Source organism: Diorhabda sublineata, chromosome X, assembly GCF_026230105.1.
Source record: "Diorhabda sublineata isolate icDioSubl1.1 chromosome X, icDioSubl1.1, whole genome shotgun sequence".
Lineage (NCBI taxonomy): Eukaryota > Metazoa > Arthropoda > Insecta > Coleoptera > Chrysomelidae > Diorhabda > Diorhabda sublineata.
The window spans coordinates 18,930,537-18,956,404 of record NC_079485.1 but is presented as its reverse complement, the minus strand read 5'-3'; the positions used below and the strand labels follow the sequence as shown (position 1 = coordinate 18,956,404).

Genomic DNA, 25,868 nt, shown 5'->3' with positions numbered 1-25,868 from the left:
TAAAAAATATTTTTTATTGTATTCTTCTATAATATTTTTATATTATTTCATTTGTATATTATATTTAAAATTTTGTAGTATATTTTATTTTTTCTATATAATGCCATAAATTGTTAAATCTATAGAAAAACTGTAATAATTTCATAAAAGTCACTTTCTTAGGTCAATCAGCTTATGCGGCCTCCCTTATTGCTGCCTAATTTAAATGTGGCCTCTAATGGTAGAAAGGTTCCCCACCTCTGGTCTATGTTGTGATACCACTATCCACCTCTGATCTAGCCTATAAAAATTCAATGTTACCAAATTGTATTATTTTTAATAGATATTCCAAGCTTTCGAATACTTATCTATTTATCATCGGGGACTGAAACTATGGTCAAAGTACAATGTAAAGTATGTATGTTAAAAACGTCTACATTAATCAATTGAGAATTATAGTATCTTGAATTTTTTTCTTTTAAAAATGATCAAATTCATGTAATGCGAAAATAAATATGCAAAATGACACGTGTCATAAATATGGAGTATATTGAATTCTGGTTGTTATACAATTTTTTTAAAATGTTAAATTTTAGCATAGATCCGGTTAAGTCATTATAAATGGCAGAAAAAATATGAACCCTTTAATTGATTTCCGCAATCCTAACAAACAAATTGATAGTTCAAAGTTGGGTTGTGGGCGTTACGCTTTCTGATAGGCCCGTCGTGCTTCACATAAAATTTCCTAAGCCTGATATCTTTTGGAAAGTTAATCAGGCACTTTGCCTTGAACATTTTAATGTAACTCAGCAAACTGTAAGACTTATCCAAGAATTTAAACCTGAACGTGTGCTGGGCACTCATCGATGATGTGATCTGCACTTTCTTCCCCCTCCATGCTCCAGCGGCATTCCGGATCGTCCGGGATGCATATAGTATGGAAACGGCATAAATATGTCAACTGTCAGTTTGAATGTTGTATTTTGAATCATATAAATTTATTATTTTATAAAAAAACTTGATATTCTTGGTTAATTAATTTCTCGATGATGAATACATAATTATTCGAAAGGTAAAAATATATATTAAAAAGCGTATACTTAAGTTTTTTATGCCACAATCTCAGAACAATCATTTTTCATTCAATTGGGAATTATATTGAGAAACAAATTTTGGTGATTTGGCAACGTTACAATGGAATGTGGCACATGGTACAATGCGGGCGTTGCTGGTATGTTCTATGTATTCTGATATATACAAAACCGGGTGAAGAGAAAAGTTTTTTGTTTATGTAATAACGAAAAATATGTAAGGTTTAAGCTGTTCATTGCAAACATAACCAAAAATTTAGGTTGTTCAATCATGTAATACAAAGTCTTAACAGCTAAAATGAAATTTTTTTTATTAAGTCATAAAATTTTACTATCATCATATTTTTGTGTTGTTTGTGGGTATTTGAATTTATATTTGAGTCTTCCCGAAGTTCAGAGATTGCTGGGTAAGTAGAAAAATTAGTTATTTAAAATTTTAATTAATAGATTCATAATGGATTTACGGTTGAAAATTAAGATCACACTCAATTAAATTGTATAAAGTGCACTTCAGAAAACATTTATAAGTTTTGTACCTACTCTATGTGTATATATATAGACAGCTTTATGTGTCAGAATATTTTAAAGAAACCAAAAAAAGTTTCACATACTGATTAAGAAGAAAATTTTTATCTATAATAATATTATTTTATCATTTATATTATAAAACAGGATTTTGGACCGCTCTTTGTAGAAACAAGAAATTTTAATTACAATAGTAAATATTAACGAACAAAAACAATGATCCATGAAAATATATAGGTAAACTTTTTGATATCATTCATTAAATAGATTGGAATTATCTTTAAGTGCTAGAAAATTGTATATAAACCAATCAAGCATGGTGTGATTTATTCCAATCCCAATCTATTTTTCCAATTCTGGCATGTAAGAGTTTCAGTTGAAACATATATTGTTGAATAACTTTCTAATAATAAGTTTTTACTAAAAATTACAAGTTAAGTTTAAATCTGCCTTATAAATTTATTGATTCAGCACCTTCGATTTCAATCATACTAAAAAGCAAAACCACCCTTATTAATATCCTCATAAGAATGATGTACAAACAAATAAAAAAAATTGAGAATGATATACATTTTTTCTGAAAAATAATCAAGCTGTGTATAATTTTTATTTGATTTTCTTTTTCAATTGTAGTAGTTAGACAGATAGTCTGATTAATATTCAATTTCATAATATTTTTAGAGAAAGGAGAGGAAAAAGCTCTAGTACCTGGTTTTGTTAAATTAGTTACATTGGTTAGAGAAAGAACCCTTTTTTCTTTGTTGTTCGAGAGAGAAACTGCATGACTATGCCTTATATATTAAGTTGGAATTCATTGGTGATATTCGTACTGAACACACTGTTTACATTACCACTACATCAACATTCATAATTACCCAATGTGATGCATATTTTGATAATAAAGTTATCCTCTTCTGCGACTAAACTGTTTATGACATCTTGATTAACGAAACGGGCGTTGGACACTGTAATTATGAGTGTTAGTGTAGTAGTAGTAGTATGAACAGTGTGTTCAGTATGTCTTATATTTATCTTTTCTTGTCAAATAGAAGGTTGGTGTAGGCTTCACTGTAAAATATTCTTTTTAAAATAGAACATAGGGGCAACTCTCCATGAATTAGAAAATCATTTATAATTAAGATTATTGTATATCTTATATTGATGTTATTTATTTATTTCAATAGAATCATTTCTTTACTTTTTTTAGTAGGTAATTGAAACTTCTCCGTTTTGTTCATTTTAAATAAAATTTATGTATAAGGAAACCCAAATATGCAAAGGGAAAACCCTAAATATGCAAATCGTGTAGTTAAACTATGCACAAAAATTAGAAAATATGCAAAAAAATTCTCATACATCAATTTATTGATTCACTTGAAAATAAAGACATTTTTTTACATAGGTAGGTTATTAATATGCATTTATTACACAAAGCAAATTGTCATTAGTTGGTATTATCTAAATGTAAACCACTAAAATACCTCAATCGAAAAATATAGCTTCTGTCTGATTATAAAAAATTATGAATGGAAAAACTTAAGACATCAACTGATGTAATAGGGCGTTTTTAGAATTAAAATTTTTGAAAAATTATGTCTCCTGTTATGCCTGTGACTTTTTGAAAAGCTACCTCATATTATTTTATTAGTGGCAAATTAGATTCCTCTATCTATGTTATTATTCCTGAAACAAAGCTATAATTGGTTTTTATAAACACACTTTTTATTTGTGTTTTTTCGAATAATTGCTCAACATCAGTAAAGGATTGGGAAGACAATTCGGAAATTAAATCTTTTAGTTAACAGAAATTCTTGCAAAAAAACTGCTTCTGACCAAGTGCACCATCTTGTAATAATAGTTTGATGTGAAAGAGGAGTGTCAATAATTTAACTATTTACAGGAGCAAAATGTTTCCTAATTTCTTCAGCAACCCTATTTAAAGCACGCGTAACACATCTTACATGTATTATACTGAGGTGAAAATTTTTCAAATTTTGTCTAGGAACAGGTGTAGGAAGAAAAAATGTCAAGAGAATCTCTCGTACAAATCTGGCCACTATCAGTGCATTTGTTTTTCTAACTCTTTAGAAGCAATGAGGTGAGATTTTGGCAGTATGTCGTCGCTTACAATACCTATCAGTAAATGAACATATGAATGAATGAATATATGAATATATGAATGAATGAATGAAATATAACGCCCTCTAGAATCGGGGGTTTCATCGGTACATATATAAAAATTTTTATTCCGAACTTTAGCTTTAATTTCCTCAATTACCCCAGAATATAAGGAGCTAACGTCGTAGCTTCGTAAGGTTGATTCACCTGGTACATTGAATTTGCAATACTTTTGGAGAAAAGATGTGAAGTTTTGTTTATGCTGTTTTAGCAATGGAATATTTGATATTATCATTGCTTGACATAGGTCTTGGTCAAATATGTCTTGTTCGTTTACCTTTTTGGACATTGGTTGGAAACTTTGCGTTAATGTGGGTTGTGATACGTCTCCAGATTTCATTCAATTTAGCAATATGAGCAGAAGTTTTCACGTGTCGGTCTATATGAAATTTTTTATTGCATGGTATGTGCAATAAAAAACAGAAATGAAATATCAAATTGAAAAGCAAACAATATTGATACTTAGATATAAATTCCTAATAAATAAATTGAAAATTCAAACGTGTCCAAATGTGTAATTTTTGTAATTTTCAAAAAAAATAAAAAATATTCACTAATTTCGTACCACCCGTTGTATTAAGTATACACAAATTATAATTACTATTTTAACTCACGCAGAAAAGTACACTTTTCTGTTTTGAATTAGAAATAATAATGAAGAATGGTTTTAGTGCCGAGAATAACTAAGCCCATTATAATTGAAACTTCAAAATTACCTATAGCATCTATCAAATTTTTTCATGATCAAATAATTGTTAGTAAATTTTGATCCTTCGATTTCTTAAAATTTTCTTCACAAACCTTTTTATTAACTAAAAAACATGACCGAACATTTTGGTGATTCTGAGATCCCTTCCACACTTCTTCATCAAACTGATGTGTAACATCGACCTTGTTGCGCAGCATAATCAAAAGATAAGCGGACCCACGAGAAATTTACCGATTACACCTACAGTAAATATAGACAATTACATAAATTAGCTTCTGAATCGATATCAGATTTCATCACAATAGAAATAATAGAAAGCAATAAGTCTCAATTATTATTAAGATACTAAGCTTTATTGTTAAAAGTTCGTAATTTATGAAATTGATTTCAAAATTCGAGACCGTGGAAAAAAATTGGTGCCAGTATTACAACGTTTCTGTTGAAGCACAGCACTAAAAAATTGTATAAAAAACAGACATTAAATATCTGTAATGACAAACAACACAAAATTATTGGAAGCAACAACTATTATAGGGTTGAAGATGTTGCATATGATTTGAAAAGCTGCGTTAAAAATATATGTGCTTATCTACTTTCTCGGCATTTTACTGTTTATTAGCTACTATTAACAATATTTTATTTAGCACTTCTAAAGCCCTTGTTGAATATTATATATTTAATTTTATATAAAATTGTTCTCATCCATAAACCAAATATGTGAAGGTCGTGTTATATCGAGATCTTAGACTACGATAGTTTTGTCAATTTAGTAGCCACTCTCAGCTCCTTTTATATAGTTTTCGTCTCCCAATAAAAGTAAAATATAATAATGTAAGTAATCATATTCTAGTTAATATAAGAATACTTTACTGTATAAACTATTTTTAGTATTCTATTTCACATCTATAATAATAAACTATCAAGTTTATATAATAATAAACGGACTTCTATGTTTATACAAATTCTTATTCTTGTTAACTTCGTTATGTTAACAGTTTTTCAATTTTAATTCAAATATTTAGAATTTAATTTCCCGTGTAAAACAGGTACCAAATGGCCCACATATCCTCAAAAATATCCCCACAAACCATACAACAGGTAATTTATTTTAAATGAAGTTTCATTTCATCATTATAAAGTATTATCTTGGAAAAGTTTTTTCTTATAGTTTTCGTTGTTATATTCAAAGTAATTATTCAACTTTTCCAAGCAAATTTTGAAACCACTATAGATCTAACGGTCTCCGAATTTGGTTTTATACGTGATGAAGTAACATTTGTATAATCTAACCATTCCAGAATAAAATACTTGCTACTTGGAAATGGACAATGCTAAAACTAAGATGGAATTTCTGAAACCGTTGGTGATATTTATACTGAACACACCATTAATCTACCACTACAATAATACCATTACACTGTCTGGCGCGCTTTCGATAACCAATCTATCTTATTCAGAGACCTAATTTAAAGTGAAATTCGAGCTTCCTAATTTTTTCGCGAGAAAATCACTTCTTAATTTTTTCGCGAGAAAATCACTTCTATGGAAAATTTAGTATTCATTACCTAACTAATAAACTATAGAGTGGATTATGAGGATTGGGCCCTTTGTTCTTATTTAAACAATTTGTAAGTTTATCAATCAAATGTAATAAATAATCTATTATTGGATACATTTTTCAAAAGTTTTATATTTATTATACGATATTTCTTCATGATTACGACTGCAGCATGCTAGACAATACCCCATTTCAATTTCTTTTGGTGTAAGTTACTGAATTCTAATATTTTTGGGGCTGATACAACAGCCAATAGATTAACAAAAATAAGTATGAAAAAAATTATTTCCAATACAAAAATTAATTTTAACAACATGAAGGAACAACTGCAGATAAATTTCCTTTTGCCATTTATGGATGATTTATTTATGAGTCGCTCTGAAAAGTTGTTTTTCATTATTTTTTCAAAGTAAATGACATGTATGTGGGTGATATATTCGCTACATTTGTTACAAAAAAAACAAAAGAAGATGATTCCATCTCAGACCTCAATCAAAAAGATCGATCTATGAAATTCACATGAAATGAAAAAAATGGTCGGTTCATTTTTAGACACATTAGTACCTAATTAAAAATAGGAGGTTAGAATTTCATGTACTGAAGAAAACCGTTACATGCAAGTGTAATAGTTCAGTTTATCAAACTACTAAATGCAACAGGAAGAAGAAGAAATCGTTAATTTTCATTGGCTAGATTATGAGTGACATTGAATTTTTATCGGTAAGGTTAGTTCAGGCTATTGTGAATGATATTGAATATTGATTGGTTATTTAATAAAAGACATTGAATTTTCATAGGCTAGGTCGTTATGAATGGAACTGAATATTTATTGGTTCGATTATGAATGACATTAAATTTTATCGGTTAGGTTATTATGAGTGAACTTGAATTTTATATATTAGGGAAGGTTAATTGATTGTCAATGGTGTTGAATTTCTTTTATAGGATTTGCTTTTTGTGTAAATGTAAAAGATATGCACTAAGGTTATTTAAATCAGTTTTCTTATTATGCATTGATCATTTTGGGCAATATATGTTGTTTCTAAAAATAGACTTTTTTGTAGTTTTTTTTAATTTGTCAAAACTTTGGTAGATTCATAATTCATATTGTCTCCTTCATGGTAGATATGTATCGCTAATGAACATTTTTTAGGATATAATCTGCTATCGCTCTTGTGAGAGCTTATCCGATTGGTGAGTGACCTCTTCGTCTGACCAATGTACTTTTTGTCACAATTTGAAGAAGGAATTTCATATAATATGCTAGGCAATTCATTGATTGGTGTTTTACCTCTTATTTTATTTAATAGATTGATTATTAAGTGTTTGACTGTATGCTATCTCAATATTGTGTTTTCCAGAAATTTTCCAAAAATTTCAGAAAGTTTAAGAGTGGCTGATTTGATATATGGTAAGGGTGTATAAATAGATAAGAAGTCAGAGTAGTAATGTTTTGAGGCTTGATGTCAAAGTCGGTGTCAGATGTGTTTTATAGAATTCGTTTCAAAATATATGAGTTTTCATAAAAAAGTTATTGAAATATTTTAACATGTTTCTGATGAAATATTAGATCATAAATTTTGAGAACTCTATTTTTCATCTGTTCCCAATACCATTCAATTAAAATTTCATTATCTTCGTTTCTAAAAAATTTAGTGTCAATAACTGGAAACAAAAAAATTTGTGAAGATTCTTCTTATGGAATATTGGATCAGAAATTTTGCGGATTCTATTTTTCATTTGTTTGATTAAATTAATCTTATTGTTACTTAGGTAATATGATTGATGATTGATGTATCTTCCAGAACTTATCGGTTTCCTATACCAGTCAATTAAATTTTTTCTATTATCTTCGTTTCTAATGAATGAATGAACAAGAAAATGTATTGATTTTTCAGTATTCTTCTTTTACAGAGTGAATTGTATATATTGATCGAAACTATTGAAGTGAAATAATAAATTATCAATTTCAGTGTATGGAAGGGATAACATAATTTCATCTACATACTTTTTAATGAAAAATAATTTGAAGGATAAAATGGATATTACAAAGTCCAAAATATAATCCATTACATAATCTGCTAATATAGGAGATATTGAAGGTCATATTCCCACTATTAAAATGCTCATAATCTAGCTGGTAAAGACTTCGTTCCAAGAGCATGATGTCTATCGACCTTTTTGTCGATATCAACATCCCCAATGGCTCACAATTACAAGGAGAGGGCTGTAACAACTGAATAGTTTTGATGATTATTTACAGCTATGGTGTTGTTAAGATATTAATTCTTTTTCTGTGTACATGGTAATATTTTTTCATCTCATTCTTGATATGAGTCTGTCAAAAAATCAAGGTTCATAAAGTATTCGTTTTGATTGTAACTTTGCCGCCAAGACTCGAAGTATTTTCAATGTATAATATTTTATAAGACCGCATAAAACCACATCTAGCTTATATTAAAAAAAAGGTGATACACATCTTTTCAATAATTTATTCTTATTTTATAATAATTTATTTTATATGAATATATATAATTTCAACATTTTTTGTAGGTTTACATGCTGAACTTTTCTATATCCGAAAAGGAGTAATAAATGATTATGCCTTGAACTTCGTTGTTCTAATTCCATCCAATGTCGATTCTCTACATTTCACTTGGGAAACTTTAACACCAGGACATCAGGTAAGATTGTGGAATTGAATTTATATTCTTTATTAATATATAGAATAGTATTCAATCATTTATTTCTGAAATGTTGAATATGAATATTTAGAAATATAGATCGGAAAGACCCTGGCAGAATAACGACTGTTTATATAAAAAAATATCACATAGTTAGTTTCGTTTTTATTTGTACTACCAAAATAATATTATTCAATGATTTGCACCCTCTAAAAAAGTGAATAGAATTAGAAAATATCGTGTTTTTGAAAAACGTACACTTCAGAAAAATTTTTGATTGAATCAAGGAGTAAATAGCTTTATTTTAATTTGTACTATCGAAATATCTCAAATTTTCTATTTACACCCCTCTAAAAACTGAGAAAAAAATGATTCTGTGCACGCGCGGAAGAAAAACCCTAATTTTGGCAGAAAATTATTATTTGCTTTGTTTCTATTTGTACTACCTATAAATTATAAGTAATTAATTTTCACGTTGAGGTAATGTGGAGAAAACATAAAAGTAACATACTTTCTAAAAAATTATAAGATGTACAGACAATTGCACCACCTGAAAATTATTCATTTGCACCACTAGGAATACATAGAAAAATGTGATTTTCTTAGAATATACCGAAAAAGAAATTTCTGTGAGTAAGTAGAAAATTTCGACCCGTTTCGTATTCTGTTATCCGGTATTCAATTTTTAGTACATTTTTAGAGTATGCTAATCAGATATTTATTATTTATAGAAAAACTGCAAAAGTGGTAACAAATAAATATTCGTTTGTTTAGAGATGAATAAAAGAATTGGACAAACTACTTTCAGTTTTTATCAAAATATAATTTGACACTGACAATTTGCGTATTTATATTAATCAATATTATCACCTACATCATAAATATGAAAAAAAAAATAAAATCAAAATAGAAATCTGTTTTAACAAAAAAAATTAATTTTTCCTAGTTTTTACATCTCAAATATGTAGCAGTACTTAATTACTTAACTTACTTAATTAAATTATTTGTAGTTTTATTAGAATTTACAAAATAGAGCTATACATTTTACTTAAATGATTTAGAACTTTTTTATAATTTAAAGCATTTCATTCTTACGAATATGAATCATTTCTAAAAATTCCCATTTTCGTGTATTAGATTTCGTTTCAAGAATTTTTGAATCTTTATAATTGAATTTATGTTTTTTTTGATATCTCATGGTTCGTTAATGCAGTTCTATTTTTTTATCGTATTGATGACCTCTTAGTCTATTTTCTAAATACTGAGTTGTTTACCCTATGTAGAAGGCGTCACAATTAGTACAAGGCACTTGATATATAATATTACTTCTTTTATTTTTTGGTGTTCTAGATTTTAATTTAGTGAAATATTTGGATAATGTATTATATTCTTTATGACTTATACTAATATCATATTTATTGAAATAATTCGATAGTTGTTGAAAAGAGTTTTTGAGAACTATATTTTGTACATACAAGTCCTTGTACATATGGTATCAAGAAACGTTTTATGTTTTGATGTTTCGGTTTTACAATGCTTATCCCTAATTCTCGTTTTTTGTTTGGTTGTTGTCGTTTAATACATTTATTGCTTTTAATTTACAAGTTTTATTTCTATTGCTAACTATATTCAATTACGAAGAAATATTTGTCACAATTAAATTTTCACAATCTTCTAAAAGATAACGCTACTTACTTCTGTATTCCAGCAGATATAGAATTAATCTTTACCTATAAAATTTAGGTGGTTTCTATTTACAATCATCTCATATAGACGTACAAAACTTATATTATAGCCTTGCGCTTTCTCAATGTGTGGTATATGCCGGATTGAGGAATCACACTGATTCATAAATTAGGAACATCAGTAATTCATTTTCCTTTTAATTTTAAAAAGAATAGTGGAATAGTCACATTTACTAGAGAAAGAGTAAATTATAAATGGTAATAATAAAGTGGTCAACACCTCGTTTGGAAAAATATTTATTAAAACAGAATAGGTTGTTAGTTGAAACAATCTATTTATATTAGCAAATTAACCTAAATATAATAAGTTGAATTTGTTTCTGTTTGTAGGTGCATTATTCACTTCAAGTCTACACATCAAATCCTGTTGCCCTTCCACCTCCTAAGTTCAATATATCAGACTTCGGCGTAATTCCAAACTCAGTTCAAACTTTTCAAATTACCTTGCCATGTTCGGGTATCGTAGAAGCTGAAGTAATGATCACAATCAAAATTAATATAACTTTTTCACCGGAAAACGTTACAACACTCACTTTTCAAAGGAAAAAAGTTTGTCTAGAATTAGTTAAATCAACTACTTATATTTCTATGGACTCAGTGCCTCAATTTACGAATTCTGCAAATATTTTTTATATAGCGGTTTGCTGTGCCATTTTACTTATTTTAATTCTAGCATTCGTTGTTATTTCATATTATATTAAAGATAACAAAACTAGAAGAACGACTGAGAATGGTAGTGGACCAACTACATCGACAACAACGTTTTTGGCAGCTTTGCCTAGGAGTAGTGTGAATGCTTCTTCCTATGGTAGTTTTAGAAGAATGCCCAGCTATTCACTTATTGATGAGAGGTCTAAGGATTTACAAGATAAAGTCACAGAACTCTCAGTACAACGGTATGAAGCAATAGATTTCATAATTACAACATTTCAAATATATCAAATTTATCACTGGAATATGAGTTGGGCATGTAGTTTCTTTCTGTTGTTTTTGTCCAAGGTGTTTTTCACATGTGAAAGTTAGCTCTATATCCATTGTTACTTCCAGTTATTTGACTTTTTGATCTACAGAATTTATTTCCCATTGATATTTATCCTTTCTTGGGGTCGGTGGTTACTTTAACTTGAAGAATACCGCTTGGCTTTTATTGCTGTTTACTTACATTTTCCATATCTTACATCACGTTTTTCACTCCCACGCATCTTCTTGCTGTTGCCATGTTGTCGGTGTAGGTGCCATTACAGTGTTTCCTCGGGATATCCTCTATGTATGTTGTACAGTAGGGTTGATGTACTGCTCTTTGCGTGTACTCCTGCTTTGTTGCTATTAGACTTTTGATTTTTCGATGTCACATTCATTTGAAATTATCTATCGTTGAGAACTTATATGAGGGGTTAGTGTATCTTGGCTCTTTCATCTTGTAAAGTAAACTGTTGTGATATACTCGATCAAAAGCTTTGCTGATGTCGAGGAAAATCTCTCCTGAGGATTCATTATGAAACAGAAATCCATACCCTCTTAGTGTTTCGGCTTAAACTGAATTTCTATTGTGTTTTGTAGTGCATCTACTTTTCTGTGTATTTCATTCAATTCAATTTCATTAAATTTGTATGGGTACTGCTTCTGTTTTCCTGTGTCTTTTCTGGCATATTCGGTTAAACTTTTTTTAAACTGTTCATTTTATACAGAACTTTAGGCATGTTAATTTTCAGGCACGTCAGTTCTGCTGGTGTACTTCTACTTACTTACTTGTTCACTTCATTACTTGCGCAACACTCTATATGTACTTTATCATCTCCAAACAAGATCTTGATAGTTTTTGTAATGGTTTCTACTCTTAAGTAGAACAAAGCTCAACGTTCAAATAGACGCAACTGATCTGATTTTTTTAAAAACATTCCAATGTATTAATTTGGGTTCAAATAAGGACTTGGAAGACTGGAATTTTAATCTTGTTTAGATAATTAGAATTAAATATCAATAATATTCTTGTTTCCATTAATTGATATGTAAATATAAATTTCAGATGCAGAGTTCGACTGAGTAGTATAATTCTTGAAGGTACTTTTGGAAAAATATATCACGGCTCGTACACCACAGAAGAAGGAAATGAAGAAACTGTTATAGTGAAAACAGTTACAGACCACGCTAGTGAAGTACAGATCTCACTTTTATTGCAAGAAGGAATGTCTATGTATGCTTTGAATCATAAGAATATATTGAGCATTCTAAGAGTTTCGGTCGAAGAACACATGGCTCCATTTTTGCTGTATCCATACAAAAATTACACTAATCTCAAATTGTTCCTACAAAAATGTAAAGTCTCTTCTGAGGGAGTTCATCACACTTTAACCACACAAGAAGTGGTTGACATGGCATTGCAAATTATTCAGGCCATGCAATATTTGCATAAAAAGCATTTATTGCATAAAGATTTAGCTGCTCGCAATTGCTTGTATGTTTTTATTTATATAAATGTCAATAAATCATTTTAGAACAATCAGGACATTTTAATAGAACATTCTATGGATTTTATAATTGTTTTGTAAAAATATAAACTTTCCATTATTTTGAGAATAATTTAGAGATAAATTAATGATATTCAAATTCTTCACTTTTTGTTCCTTTAGATTCACAAGTCTATTTGAATATTATTAATATCCAAACATATGTTTGTCACTTATTTCTAAAATATTAGACATTATTTTGAACATTATATGAGAAGCTTTATTGTGTAGCCTATTTTGTAAATTTTCATGTTTCTGATCCTGCTCTTATATATCCGTTATTAACTGATATATAGTCGTTATTTGGTTTCCGCCGTTTCAGCTCTAGATCTTTTTTGTCTTGTTCCCCATACATGATAGATAAGAAGTTTGTACCAGCACTGAGACATAATCTAGAGCTTGACTGTACATGTATGCTTCATCTCTTCTTATAGTCCCAAAGAATATCATTTGAGAAGGTTGATTGTTCACTTTAAATCTCAATCGACGCGAATATTCAGGCAGAGGAGCCTGATGTGTCGGTGCACACAAAAATTATGTGTGACCTACATTTGATGGCATTTTTCTCTTTTATCCATTTACTGATTCAAGTAATAGTGTTCCGTCAGCAACCCTGTGAAAATGTGTAGTTTTTTCCTATTTAGATCGATAAATTTATTACAACTTTCTCAGTCCTAGTTTCCAAAAAACCGTCTCGAATGTCTAAGACTGGATATAGACTCCTATCCAAGTGCTCGGCTGTTTTTTAGCTGTGCTTTTAAGTTACCACTTGGGAAACAGAATAAATGGATCTTAGCCCCCTTTTCATCAAATTATTCACTTTCTTGTTTCCCTTTATACTATTGTTTGCTGTTACCTAGGTTCCATGTTCAACCTCGAATTGATTGTGACTTGATCGCTCTTATGACTGCTTGAGTGTCGGCTAGTATTGGAATAACTCGTTTCCAATAGTTCCTGTCCCTTTTAAATTGCGTACTTCTTCCAATAGCTAGAACTTACATATAAACCTATATTCAGTATATTAAAAAACTTTTCTCTTCAACTAGTTTTATTTGCTAGTACATATCTAGTTCTTTAATATTTTTTTGCTATTTGTATTCTTCTATATGTAACCATTTCCTTTCTTCTTTTTATCATTGATTTATTTTTTTAGTGTAGTTTTCTTTATTGATTTTCTCTGTTTGTTTCTTCTATTTACATTATTGATCTGTTCTTGAGCTCCTATCACAATCGTTTCATTTTCTAAGCGCTTTTAGTGTGTTTCCATGTACAATTGGTTTTACTGTCGCTTTTTCCTAATTTGTTCAATTTATTCACAATAGATTTTCTTTCATTCATCTATCTATAACTAATTTGTTCAATATTAAATTGATTACAATAGACATATTTTTAGGGTTGATGACAAATTAAATGTATTAGTTGCTGACAACGCTTTATCTAGAGACTTGTTTCCTTCAGACTATCACTGTCTGGGTGACAACGAAAATAGGCCTGTTAAATGGTTAGCTATTGAGAGCCTCCTCCATAAAAGTTTTTCACCGAGCTCTGATGTATGGTCATTTGGAGTATTGCTGTGGGAACTTACCACCCTTGCTCAGCAGCCCTACGTAGAGATTGATCCTTTTGAAATGGCGGCTTATTTAAAAGATGGTTACCGTCTTGCTCAACCGATTAATTGCCCAGATGAATTGTAAGTATAACAAATTAATTATACAAAAGCGAATAGTTGAAGTCAATTTGTGATTTCTTAATTTTGAGTTTTAGTGATATATTCCATCAGGTTTCTTTTGAAAAGAAATGTTTAGATAACTGCAAACTAGGTAATGGCAACTCAAGCACAAATCAACCAATTCAGAGCAGTTTAACCTCGATTGAATAATCCCTGTATGGATAAAGATTAATATAGGGTATCGTCTATAAATATCACAATCCTGTGATCATGAGCTACTACATCCTCTTATCTCTCACCAGGATCGAAATAAACCTTTACTTTCAAAGATCCTCAATCTAATAGTCAGATTTTTTATTCACAAAGTTCTCACTTAAACCCCGATTTAGGTGTTAATGGAGCATCATTCATAATGCATTATGTTTGATCCAATTATATTATCCTTTAATAATCTAGTTCAACTTTTTACCAATCGTGGTTTTTGGTGATATCTTTTATGCGTTGAATTAAGCATCTCATTTTTCGTCTCATGCAAGTCACAAGTATTTATGATACCTGTTTGGTAAAGCTTCTCTCATCAGTAAGCATAATATTTTCTGTAAAATAGTAAAAATTATTCACGTTATCTAATAACTACCTGCAAAAATTACTTCAAAGTTACATATCTTCCTTCTGTGAAACTTTAATTTTTGGAGGCATACAAGGATGCTACTAATGTTTTGAGATAGACAAATAAAAACAAATATTTATAATTGGATATGGCTTTATTGCTCTTCAAAATATTCTCTATTTAGATCAATACACTTTTGCATGCATTTGAAACAATTGTCGAAGCAATTTTTCATTCCGATTGAGGTACCAACAAAACATGTAATTTGTACGCATCAACCGATTCTTCAGGTGTATAAATTGTATAAATACGTTGACCTTGCAATTTATTTTTCATCTGCGAGAATAAGAAGAAATCATCGGGTACCAAACAAAGACTGTATACTCATAAATTCGATTTTTTGACTGTTTAAAAACGTTTTTGTTTGAGCGAATGTATGAAAGCTCGTATTGTCGTGGTGAAAAATGATTTCTTCAATTGGGTTCGCTAATTTTTTCGAACACTTCTGGCAAACACATGCTGGTGTACTATTCAGAATTGACCTTTCTACGTTGTTCAATAGAACAGTGGCAATATGTCCAGTTATTCCGAAAACAGGCGACCCTTTGCCTCGAAGTGCTTCGTACGCGATATAAACTTTTTTTGAAGCGCAGCGATGGAATTTGTTTAGCATTTCTTCGCACCAATCGAAACGAGCGATTGTCAAATTATGCGATATCCAATGCAAACCTTTTTGTCAGCCAAATAATCATGTAATGTAAAATGTATACGAGTGGAACTAATGCACAACATCCAGAATAACCTTATATACAGGGGGGGCAGATAAAGAATGTTTTTCAAAAATATCTAAGCCATACTTTGAGTTTTAAATTTAATAATTCAAAGGCAATCTATTATCAATAAAACTATTTAAATTTATTACTTAGTCCTGAATGAGTACTAACTATACCAAATTGAAAAAAAAACACATTACATTACTATGTATTTTATGATAATTGATATATGCAGTTAACGTAATAAATAAGAGATATTTTTATTTTCAGATTTGCAGTAATGGCTTATTGTTGGGCAATGAGTGCTGAAGAGAGACCTAACTTTACACAACTACACGTATGTTTGCAAGAATTTTATGCACAATTGACTAGATATGTGTGAGCAAAAATGTATTTATAATTTTTTGGTAGTGACAAAATTACTAAAATCTGATTTATTATAAATGCAGGGCGATTCCATAGTTAAGTATAATTTTGTTATATATCTGTTACTCAAAGCAGAAATAAAAGAGAATCAAAACATAGATGCCATTATATACAATAATGGTCAAAACTTGTAAGATATCAGTGAAGTTGGTGAATTATCTCTGCTAAAAACATAATTAAGGTTAATTGTAAAACAACAGACATACCCAAAAATGATCAGTGAGTTTATAGAAATGAACAAATACAACTACACTTATAAAATCAAAGATAATGAGCAGACAGGAAAGGAAGCATATTAACACAATAAATTATTATTAAAAATAAGAAATATTTTTAACATATTTTCTAAAAATCTATATATGGGGATCCCACAACACATTAGAAGTAAAGTTACACCATCCAATTGTATAATATGAGGAAGCAAATTACAGATGCTGAAAACCATACTGTAAAATAACAAGAGTACTATAATATCAATAAAAAATTTGTGCCATTGCAAGACAAATCATATAAAAACCTTCTAACAGTCAGACACAAGTACATCTATAAAAAGGTGAAACCTATGCCAGTGTAACCAGTGGCAACTCAAATCAAAACGATGTTTATGTTTCTATATAGTCTTGATTTTAGGTCTCTTCTGATTGAAAATTTTTTTAAAAAAAGGTCTAAATTTAACGATTTGACCTATTGCGGTCTTTATCAAAAAATTACTTGGTATTGACAACTTGCAACATTATATTGATTAATAGATCACCTACAACATGAATATCAAAGAAGAAATCTGTTTTAACTACAATAATTTCATTTTTTTCCAGTTGTCATTTCCCAAAAATAATTAAAAGCTATCAATTGAATTTTGTAGTTGCATTGAAATTTATGAAATAGAAATATTGATTCTACTTAAATTGTTCAGATCGCCTATATCATTGACAACTCTCGTTCCTATGTATGTAAATCATTTCTAAAAATTCTCTTTTTCCTGTATTTGTTACCGTTTTAGAATAATTTAATTTTTATAAATGATATTTCATGGTTTGTTAATGCAATTTTATTTTTTTTAACGTATTGATGGCCTTTTAATCTATTATCTAAATACTGTGATGTCTGTCCTATGCAAACAGCATAACAATCATTATAAGGCACTCGATGTATATTACATATTTTTTTTTATTTTACTTTGGTAAAATATTTGAACAATGTATTATGTCCTTACACATATAGCCAGGAGAAGTGCATCAATAGAAAATAATTGTCTTGAAAAACTGATAAAAATAAACATATACTACAATTAAATAAAAAACAAAACAAAAGCCAAGAATAAAAACGTTAACCTCTTGTATGTATATAGATAATATTATTTTATCTCTTTCATATATTGAAATTAATAATTTACTGTTCAAGAGTTTCTATCCTCATATACAATTCACTGTAGAAGAGGAGAATACTGAAAACTCTTTACCTTTTAATGACACTAAATTTTTTAGAAACAAAGATATTGAAATTTTAATTGACTGGTATAAGAAACCAATAAATTCTGGAAGATATATCAATTATCATTCAAATCACCCACGTAACACTAAGATTAATTTAATCCAACAGATGAAAAATAGAGTTCTTGAAATTTCTGATCTAATATTACAAAAGAAAAATCTCAAAATACTTCAATAACTTTTTCATGAAAACTCATACCTTTTGAAAACATTACTACTTTTGACTTGTGTGAATCATCATTTTTGGTTTTGATTTATTTTGTGAGCTTTTTGTGTCTACTCTATTTCTCTTATTTATTTTCAAGTTCATCTAAGTTTCATTACCAGACTGGTTGTTTGTGAGTGATTTTAAAATTTGTTATTTGTTGTTGAGAAACATTCTTACCAACGTTACTAATACCAATTGTTGTCTTCGGCGCAAAAGATGATATTTTGAATTTTATAAAATTTAGGTGTAGTAAACTTTTTATTTAGGATCGTGTGGAAGAGAATTAATTTACCATCTTTGCTCTCTCCCTCAATACCCAAAAGACGACTTCGCTAAAGTGATTTTTTTCTCATTCTTAGAGTTTTTGTTTTTCTAAGGGATATGATTTTGTTAAATATTATGCTTAGGTTGAAGTCGCAAAAATGTTTCTTATGTTTTTCAAAATTTTCACGTAAATTAGTTCCCATTTTATTTAATTTAAATTCTAGTATGTATAAGCTTTTGCTTTCAATTCCTTTAGCTATAAGTTTATTATTTTTGTAAATAAAACATTATCTTTTTTTAAAAATAATTTTCAGACCTGCGCTTTCCAGCTTTCTATCGGAGAATAAGTTATGGGCTAAATTTTTAACATATAAAACATTTTTGATTTGTACAGTTTCGCCAGTTTGCAAAACACATCAATTGAACCTACATGTGTAAATTTTTAAGTTTCATTACCTTTAGCTACATTAATTAGGATTTGATGTTGAGGTATACATACTTTTAAGAATACACTTATATCATTTATTAGATGATCTGTTGCACCCGAGTCTATATACTATTTAACTATGTTATTACTACAAGTAGTGTTCAAAGTCTTTCCAGAAGTTATAAATGTTATGCTATCACTTTCCTCTGTTTTTTAAACCAACATTGGCTCCTTGTACGAGGATGTATTGATATCTAGTTAGCTTAGACCAGTTCCATGCATAAAGAAAATATTGCTTTACCATAGCAACGAAAAATAACTTATTAGAAGTGTCAGTGTAAAGTTTGACGTCAAAAAAGTAAACCAGAATTACGCAATAAATTAAAAGAAAAAAGATGTCCATCGAAATTGTGAAAATCGAAAAATTGGAGTATCGAGCTATCATCAAGTACCTGTATTTAAAAGGGTTAAGGGGTAAGCAGATTTATAAAGATGCTTAATACCCCTGGTGATTAATGTCCTTCGTATGCGACCGTGAAAAATTGGACTGCAAGCTTCAAAAAAGGTAAATTTTCCATTGAAGATGATGACCGATCGGGAACGCCAGTTTCTGTGTCAGTCCCCGAAAATAATCGATGCAGTTCACGACATGATTTTATCAGACCGTCGAATTGGGCTAAAACGGATATCTGAAGCACTGAATATTTCATACGAACGCGTTCATCATATAGTTCACGTCAATTTGGACATGAGAAAAATTGCTGCAAAATGAATCCCCAAATGTTTGAATGTTGACCAAAAGCGTGCAAAGCTAGAAGCATCGCGTTCGATCTGTACTCGATTTGAAAAGGATGTAGACTTCTTAAATCGAATTGTTACTATGGATGAGACTTGGGTACATTTCTACAATCCAGAAACAAAGTAACAATCCATTGAATGGCGCCACTCTGGTTCTCCAAGACCTAAGAAGTTTCGTGTCCAAAAATCTGCTGGAAAAGTTCTTGCTTCAGTTTTTTGGGATTGCCATGGAGTAATCATGATTGATTTTTTAGATAAGGGTAGAACAATAACTGGAGATTACTATTCGACATTACTGACCACTCTACAGAAAAAAATAAAGAGAAAAGACGCTGAAAGCTATCCAACGGTGTTTGGTTTTTGCAGGACAACGCCCCTACGCACAAATCTCATGTTGCCATGCAAATGATTTAGTGTTTGAATTACTAGAACACTCCCCTTATTCACCACTCTTTCCTGAGTGTAATTTTGTTTGTAATTGCTTGTATAAGCCACTAACATGTATGAATTGTTGTTTGTTTGTGAACTATTTCCCTTTATTTTATGATCTAACAAAATCCAATTTCAATTTTGAAGAGTCCATAGTTTCTAATGCAGTTACAATTGTATTATAACTTCTTAGTAACGTCAGAAGTAGATGGCAGACGATGTCTATTTCCTCAAGAGTAGCACCTACAGACTTAAGTTTTCTGATCGTTTCTTTAAACTAGGTACTAGTTTCATAGTAGCAGCTATGCCTTTTCTTTGAAAAACTGACACTAACGCTTTGCACACCTAAAAAGCCGTTTTTTATCCTTCACGTATTCAAGTTGCAAGTTTGAGATGCACCGCACAATTATTGATTTACATTGTTTGTCGAAGACTTTGTCATCAAATGGTTTTATTTCAATTTTTTCATTGTTTATACCGGCCATTTTATTCTTCACTTTGTACCTTCCCCATTTTCATCAAAAACTTCAATGTATGTTTTTGTTATTCTGGGCCTATAACCTGTTGAGCAGTGAACCATAGAAGTTTATTTTATATTTTTTTGAATAAAAATGCTACTGATGAACTGAAGTTAATCTTTATTCTAGTCACTAGACATGTTCTTATTCATACCTTAACATTACATCTTATTCATTACAGGAAGTAACACCTGACATATGTCAAACAATAAAGAACACAGAATACAAACTTATAATTTCATTGTCTCAACTACAGGAGAAAATGTATCAACTTGATCAATACCTTCTCGTTGAACAAAACCTCTAGCAACTAATCTTGCTCTGTAGCATACAATTCCATCACTATTTATCTTACGTTTATACACCCACTTGTTGTTGACTACCATACATTTTTGTGTAGGATGAACCAAATCCCAAGTTTCATTCTCATCAAATGAACGGAGCTCATTTTCCATTGCTTTCTTCCATTCCACACCATCTGATCTGGAAAATGCTTCCTTGACTCTTATAGGATCAATGTTTATGCTGGTAGCTTGGTTCACATTTGTTTTTATACAATCTTTGACATCAGAGCACATATATGTCGCATACTCATATTTTTTTACCTTCTGTGTCTGACGTAAATTCTAATTTTTCTGGATTTTCAAGTAATTTGAGTTATCAATTTCTTTAGTGTACTCCCCATTTTTCATCCTCTGATTTTTAAAATCTTTGTTTTCATTTTTTGATAAATTTTGCTCGTAATCTTATTTTTATCAAAGTTTCTTTCTCTTTTTTAATATTTTCCATTACTACTACATCTCTACTTATAATAATGGAGTTAGTCTGTGGATTGAACAATCGGTATCCCTTGACTGTTTCACCGTAACCTATCAAAATCATTTTCTTAGACTTTCTGTCAATTTTTTTTCTTTTACTTTTGGTTAAGTGTACCATTACAGTGGAACCAATTATTCTTAAATAACTTAAGTTTGGTTTGACACCACTTAACACAAATTTCATATGGTGTATTGTCAGTTGATCCAGATGCTATCGATCTATTCCGAAGATAGGCTGCGGCTTCATCCCAAAACTTTTTCTCAAGATTTCCATCGAACAATGGCTTCATCTATCCTATTCATCATTTCACTTAAACCATTTTGCTCTGGTGTGTACGGATTTGAGGTTTGATTTGGTATACCATTGTTCTTAAGAAATTCTTCAATAACTCCTTGGCCCTTGTACCAATATGGTTAAATGATGGACCACTTTATTTTCCTTTCTTAACAGACAATGCAGTTTCCTTTTTCTATCCTGCCTTCACAAACTAGTCCATCAACTATACCACTATTCATTTTATTTAATTCTGTAAAATTGATGTGCTCTACCTTCTGTGCCATGTTTTAGCAGTCACTAAACAACATCATTCTATCTTGCTTGGTCTATGAACATTCAGTTTGTAAACATTGTCAAATAAATCAGCTGTAGTTATTGAACAATTGTTTTGATTGACAATTCTGCAAAAACAACAGAATTTCGATTTTTAATGAGCTGACTCACTGATATAAGATTTGTTGTCAGTTGAGGAACACAAACAGCATTTTTTATAATAATATCAGTTGTTCACCAATTTTTGATTGATTATTTACCTTTTCCATACATGTCACTGGTACTTTGTTAATGTTATTATTTCTTAAAGCTTACTTTGTTTTGAGTCTTCAATTGTACTTTCAAGCACTGTAAAATGTGCACTGGCCCCGAAGACTATACACTAAATGCATTTTTAACATTTTTGTCACCGGTATTTTGTTTTTTTTTTTTTTGACCAACTTGTTAACAACCACAACACCTAACGTCATTTAGATATTTTACAGTTGGAATTTTATATGATCAACTAGTAGCGTTGCCATATCTGCCCGTTTGTATGATTTTTCGTCGGTGGTTAAGGCTATTCCAGATTGTTCTATAGCCATTATCGTGGATTAAAATTTTTTAGACAATCCTGCAATCAAAAGAGATCCAATTTACTCATTTAAATTTTTTAACTATTTCAACAAGTTGATCACTTAAGAGGCCAGTCACAGTTTGCCAAACGCAATGATATAAAACTTAGTAACAAACTTATGCGTCTCGTGAATCCAGAATCATCAAACAACTCTTTGAGTTTGTCCCACGGGTCTTCTTCCCATCTATGCAATCATGGAGATTGCACATAACTAGAAAATTTTCCGCAGCAAATGTCCACTCACTGTAGTTTTCTCTTTCTAATAGCTTATGAAAACTTTCAATACAATTCTTTGCCGTCATTTTCACTTAAAAATCACGAATTCCGCAACTTTCCTGGTTTCTTTTTCATACACGCCACGCTCCTGGGCCCATAACCTGTCAAATACCAAAGTGTGCCCTATTTAATATTATCATATTCTGAGCTTTCGAATACTTACTTTTTTATGTCTCAAACATACTGATTTCGATTTAAAATATTTATTTTTTCACCTTATTTTGAGATAATATCGAAAATTCTCTTTTTTCATTTAAATCTCTACTTTCTGATGGTGTCAAAAAAACCACATTATTATAGTAATTTTTTTCAGAAAATGCGATTTTTTTTAATCATTATGTACAATTTTTACTTATTTAATAAAATTTTAAGCAATGTTACATTGATAAACACAAGTAATTAAAATATTAAATCTCATAAATAACTTAAAAATGTACGTAATAATTAAAAAAATATTTCGGATTCGAATTTTCTATTGAAAATTAGGGTACTTACTCAATATTATATCAAAGTAAGGTAAAAAAATAAATATTTTAAATAGTAAAATTACACTGTGCTCGGAAAAGTTAAGTTTTTACCAAATTTCGTAAAAAAACAAACAAAAACCCGCTTATTTGAATTTTTTACTTGAATTTCGAGGTTATGTGAAAAAAGTGTGCATGAAAAAGTTTTTTTCTACCTACAAGTAGTTTTACCTTAAATTGGATAAAACGTTTTTTACCTTCAAAAACTCCTTCCAGTTCTAGACCTCATATCAGCATAAATTATGTTTCCTTCCATCTTTATAACAGTCTCTTTCTTACTTAATTTTTTATCAAAATAAGATAACAAAAAAATATATTTAAATATAAAAATTATAAATCGTTGGAACATCCATTTGGAGAAAAAAAAATGTTAAGGAATGGTTCATACATAAAAATAAAAAATCTATCAATGATTGAAAACTAAGTTCGAATTTTTGGAACCATGGGTGATCACACCAACACTCACGAGTAAACTTACCTACCTGTGTTCAGAATGACTGAAAATTCATCATTCTATTTTATATATTTTAATGTAATTAAAAATAATTTATATTGATAATTGCTTCTCTTTCTAACTTGAAATTTGAATATCAACAATTAAAGATAGAAAATGTTGGTGAATTTAGAAGTATTGTATTTGTATATTCTTGGATATCTATCATTTATTCTATGCGTAGGTCTAAACGTCAAAACTCTTTCGTATAAATAAACGTGTTATTTAATAAAATAGACCCAAATCAAGATCAATCATTCACAAGAATATACAAAAAAGGTCTAAAATTGAAGAAATTATTGGTACAAAACTTCAAACATATGGCTAAATAATTAATACATTGTTCAGTTTTAAACATTCATCGAGAAATTTATAAATTTAATGTAATTTACAATACATGAAAATTTTGTTCATACAGAAATAATTTTGAATAAAGTATGACTTAAACAGTCATTGTTTATTTGGCGTAAGAAAATAAAAATTTGTAAATTTGACATTCGTTTCTAAAAAGAAAACTTTTATTTTAATTACAAAAGTGTTTTTACTACTAGACAAAAACTGAAAAACTAAAATATTATCATGAACAGCTAACAAAAAGATAAGTGTACAATTCTAAGTAATATATATTATATTTTATAGGTGTTAGCAAACCTTCGGCGCATAACTAGGAATTAGTTTTTTGTAACTAATAAGTTGATTAAAATAAGCAACCATATTATTCATCTAAATTTCACTTAATCATATATTATTAGTAATTTTTTCACAAAAAGTTCTTAAAATTAATTCCTGTTTCAAATTCGGAGAAATCTTATGTAATTATGATCTGAATATTTGTACAAGTATGTAGTAGACGGAATAATTCAGAAGAAATTCTTTTAATATGTATGTTCTTGTATCTTATATGTTTCGATCGGTTCGAACTTTTGAGATTGATAATACTTAAGGTCCTATTGTTCAAATTTCCGGTAATTTTTACTCCAATATTAGTAATCAAACTATTTGCCCATAACTTTTTGCCTATTTTTACACTTGTTTGAAATTTTGATGGAAATTGTGGTGAAAATTTATTCTCAAAATTTTCATTATCGAAAAGTAGTTATAACTAATTACCATTGTATTGTGGCATTTTATTTGAAATTATTGAAACTATCCGGATTCGACTATTTTGGTTTGTCTACAGATATGGAAGACCTCGCCTACGAAAGAGTAAGCTTAAGGATAAATAACTGACAGTTGTTAACTTTTGTTGCATGCATACATTTTCTGTGGCAGCGCTAATCTCGTTGCTTAATAGCCACAACTTATTTTTATTCTTCATTGCCATACGGTTACTATTTATTTTATTCATTACATTTTTTTTTACAATGGATATTTAGATTTTACCTTATGGCTAAGATTCTTTCTAAATTTCTTAACTTATTCCACAAAACAAACAGGTTGCATTTCTAGGCAAACAAGTTAACTATTGAGAATGTATAACTGATATTTCAGAAAGTTTCTTGAATTTTTAAGCTAATTAGTTTTATTGACAATAGCTATTCTTGCATTCGAATTTTATAGAATAATTTTCAGCTCATGAAATATATTTTTATATGAAGAATATTAAAACGTTTGCGAATTGTGTATTTTTTTTTATTATCCCCTCATTTGCATGATAAAAAAATTAAAGTTTGGTCAAATATCGAGAAATGCAACTCTATCATATTATTTGGTTGTTCCACATATTAACGCTACCTATGCGAGTGAAATCTAGTGTTTCTCTTTCTATGTATAATGCTTGATTTTGGGTTGATTCATTGAGACCTGAATTATTCTTTGTGTTATCCTGTTAGAACCCCTTCAGATCTCTTTTGATCATTGTTTTTAGTAGTATCTTCTTGGCGTGAAACAGCTATTACAATTCAATTCAATTTATAACTATATTGTGCACGAAAGGATTCTGATCTTTTGATAATTTATCAGCCATTTTGTTTTCTTCTACGTCATTGTACTCCAGGGTAACT

The 25,868-nt window shown here is 29.5% G+C and overlaps 1 protein-coding gene across 2 annotated transcripts; it reads left to right on the top strand.

Annotated features, from left to right (window-relative positions):
• Nucleotides 1-1,170: 1,170 nt before the first annotated feature.
• On the top strand, nucleotides 1,171-25,579 carry LOC130450915 (tyrosine-protein kinase Drl). 2 transcript variants are annotated; one of them, XM_056789633.1, is made up of 6 exons: nucleotides 1,171-1,477; nucleotides 8,594-8,724; nucleotides 10,800-11,365; nucleotides 12,496-12,924; nucleotides 14,370-14,666; nucleotides 16,299-25,579. In XM_056789633.1, exons 1-6 carry the CDS (start codon nucleotides 1,369-1,371, stop codon nucleotides 16,408-16,410), a joined length of 1,644 nt encoding a protein of 547 aa, XP_056645611.1. In that variant the 5' UTR covers nucleotides 1,171-1,368; the 3' UTR covers nucleotides 16,411-25,579. The 2 variants fall into 2 exon arrangements, with proteins under 2 accessions (XP_056645611.1, XP_056645612.1); XM_056789634.1 differs by having other exon boundaries at nucleotides 1,203-1,477; nucleotides 12,496-12,663.
• The last annotated feature ends 289 nt before the right edge of the window (nucleotides 25,580-25,868 follow it).

Coding starts and splice junctions, on each gene's coding strand:
- LOC130450915 (XM_056789633.1), top strand. CDS start 1,369: ATGAAATTTTTTTTATTAAGTCATAAAATTTTACTATCATCATATTTT. Junction 12,925..14,369: donor TTAGCTGCTCGCAATTGCTT/GTATGTTTTTAT, acceptor ACATATTTTTAG/GGTTGATGACAAATTAAATG. Junction 14,667..16,298: donor ATTAATTGCCCAGATGAATT/GTAAGTATAACA, acceptor TTTTATTTTCAG/ATTTGCAGTAATGGCTTATT.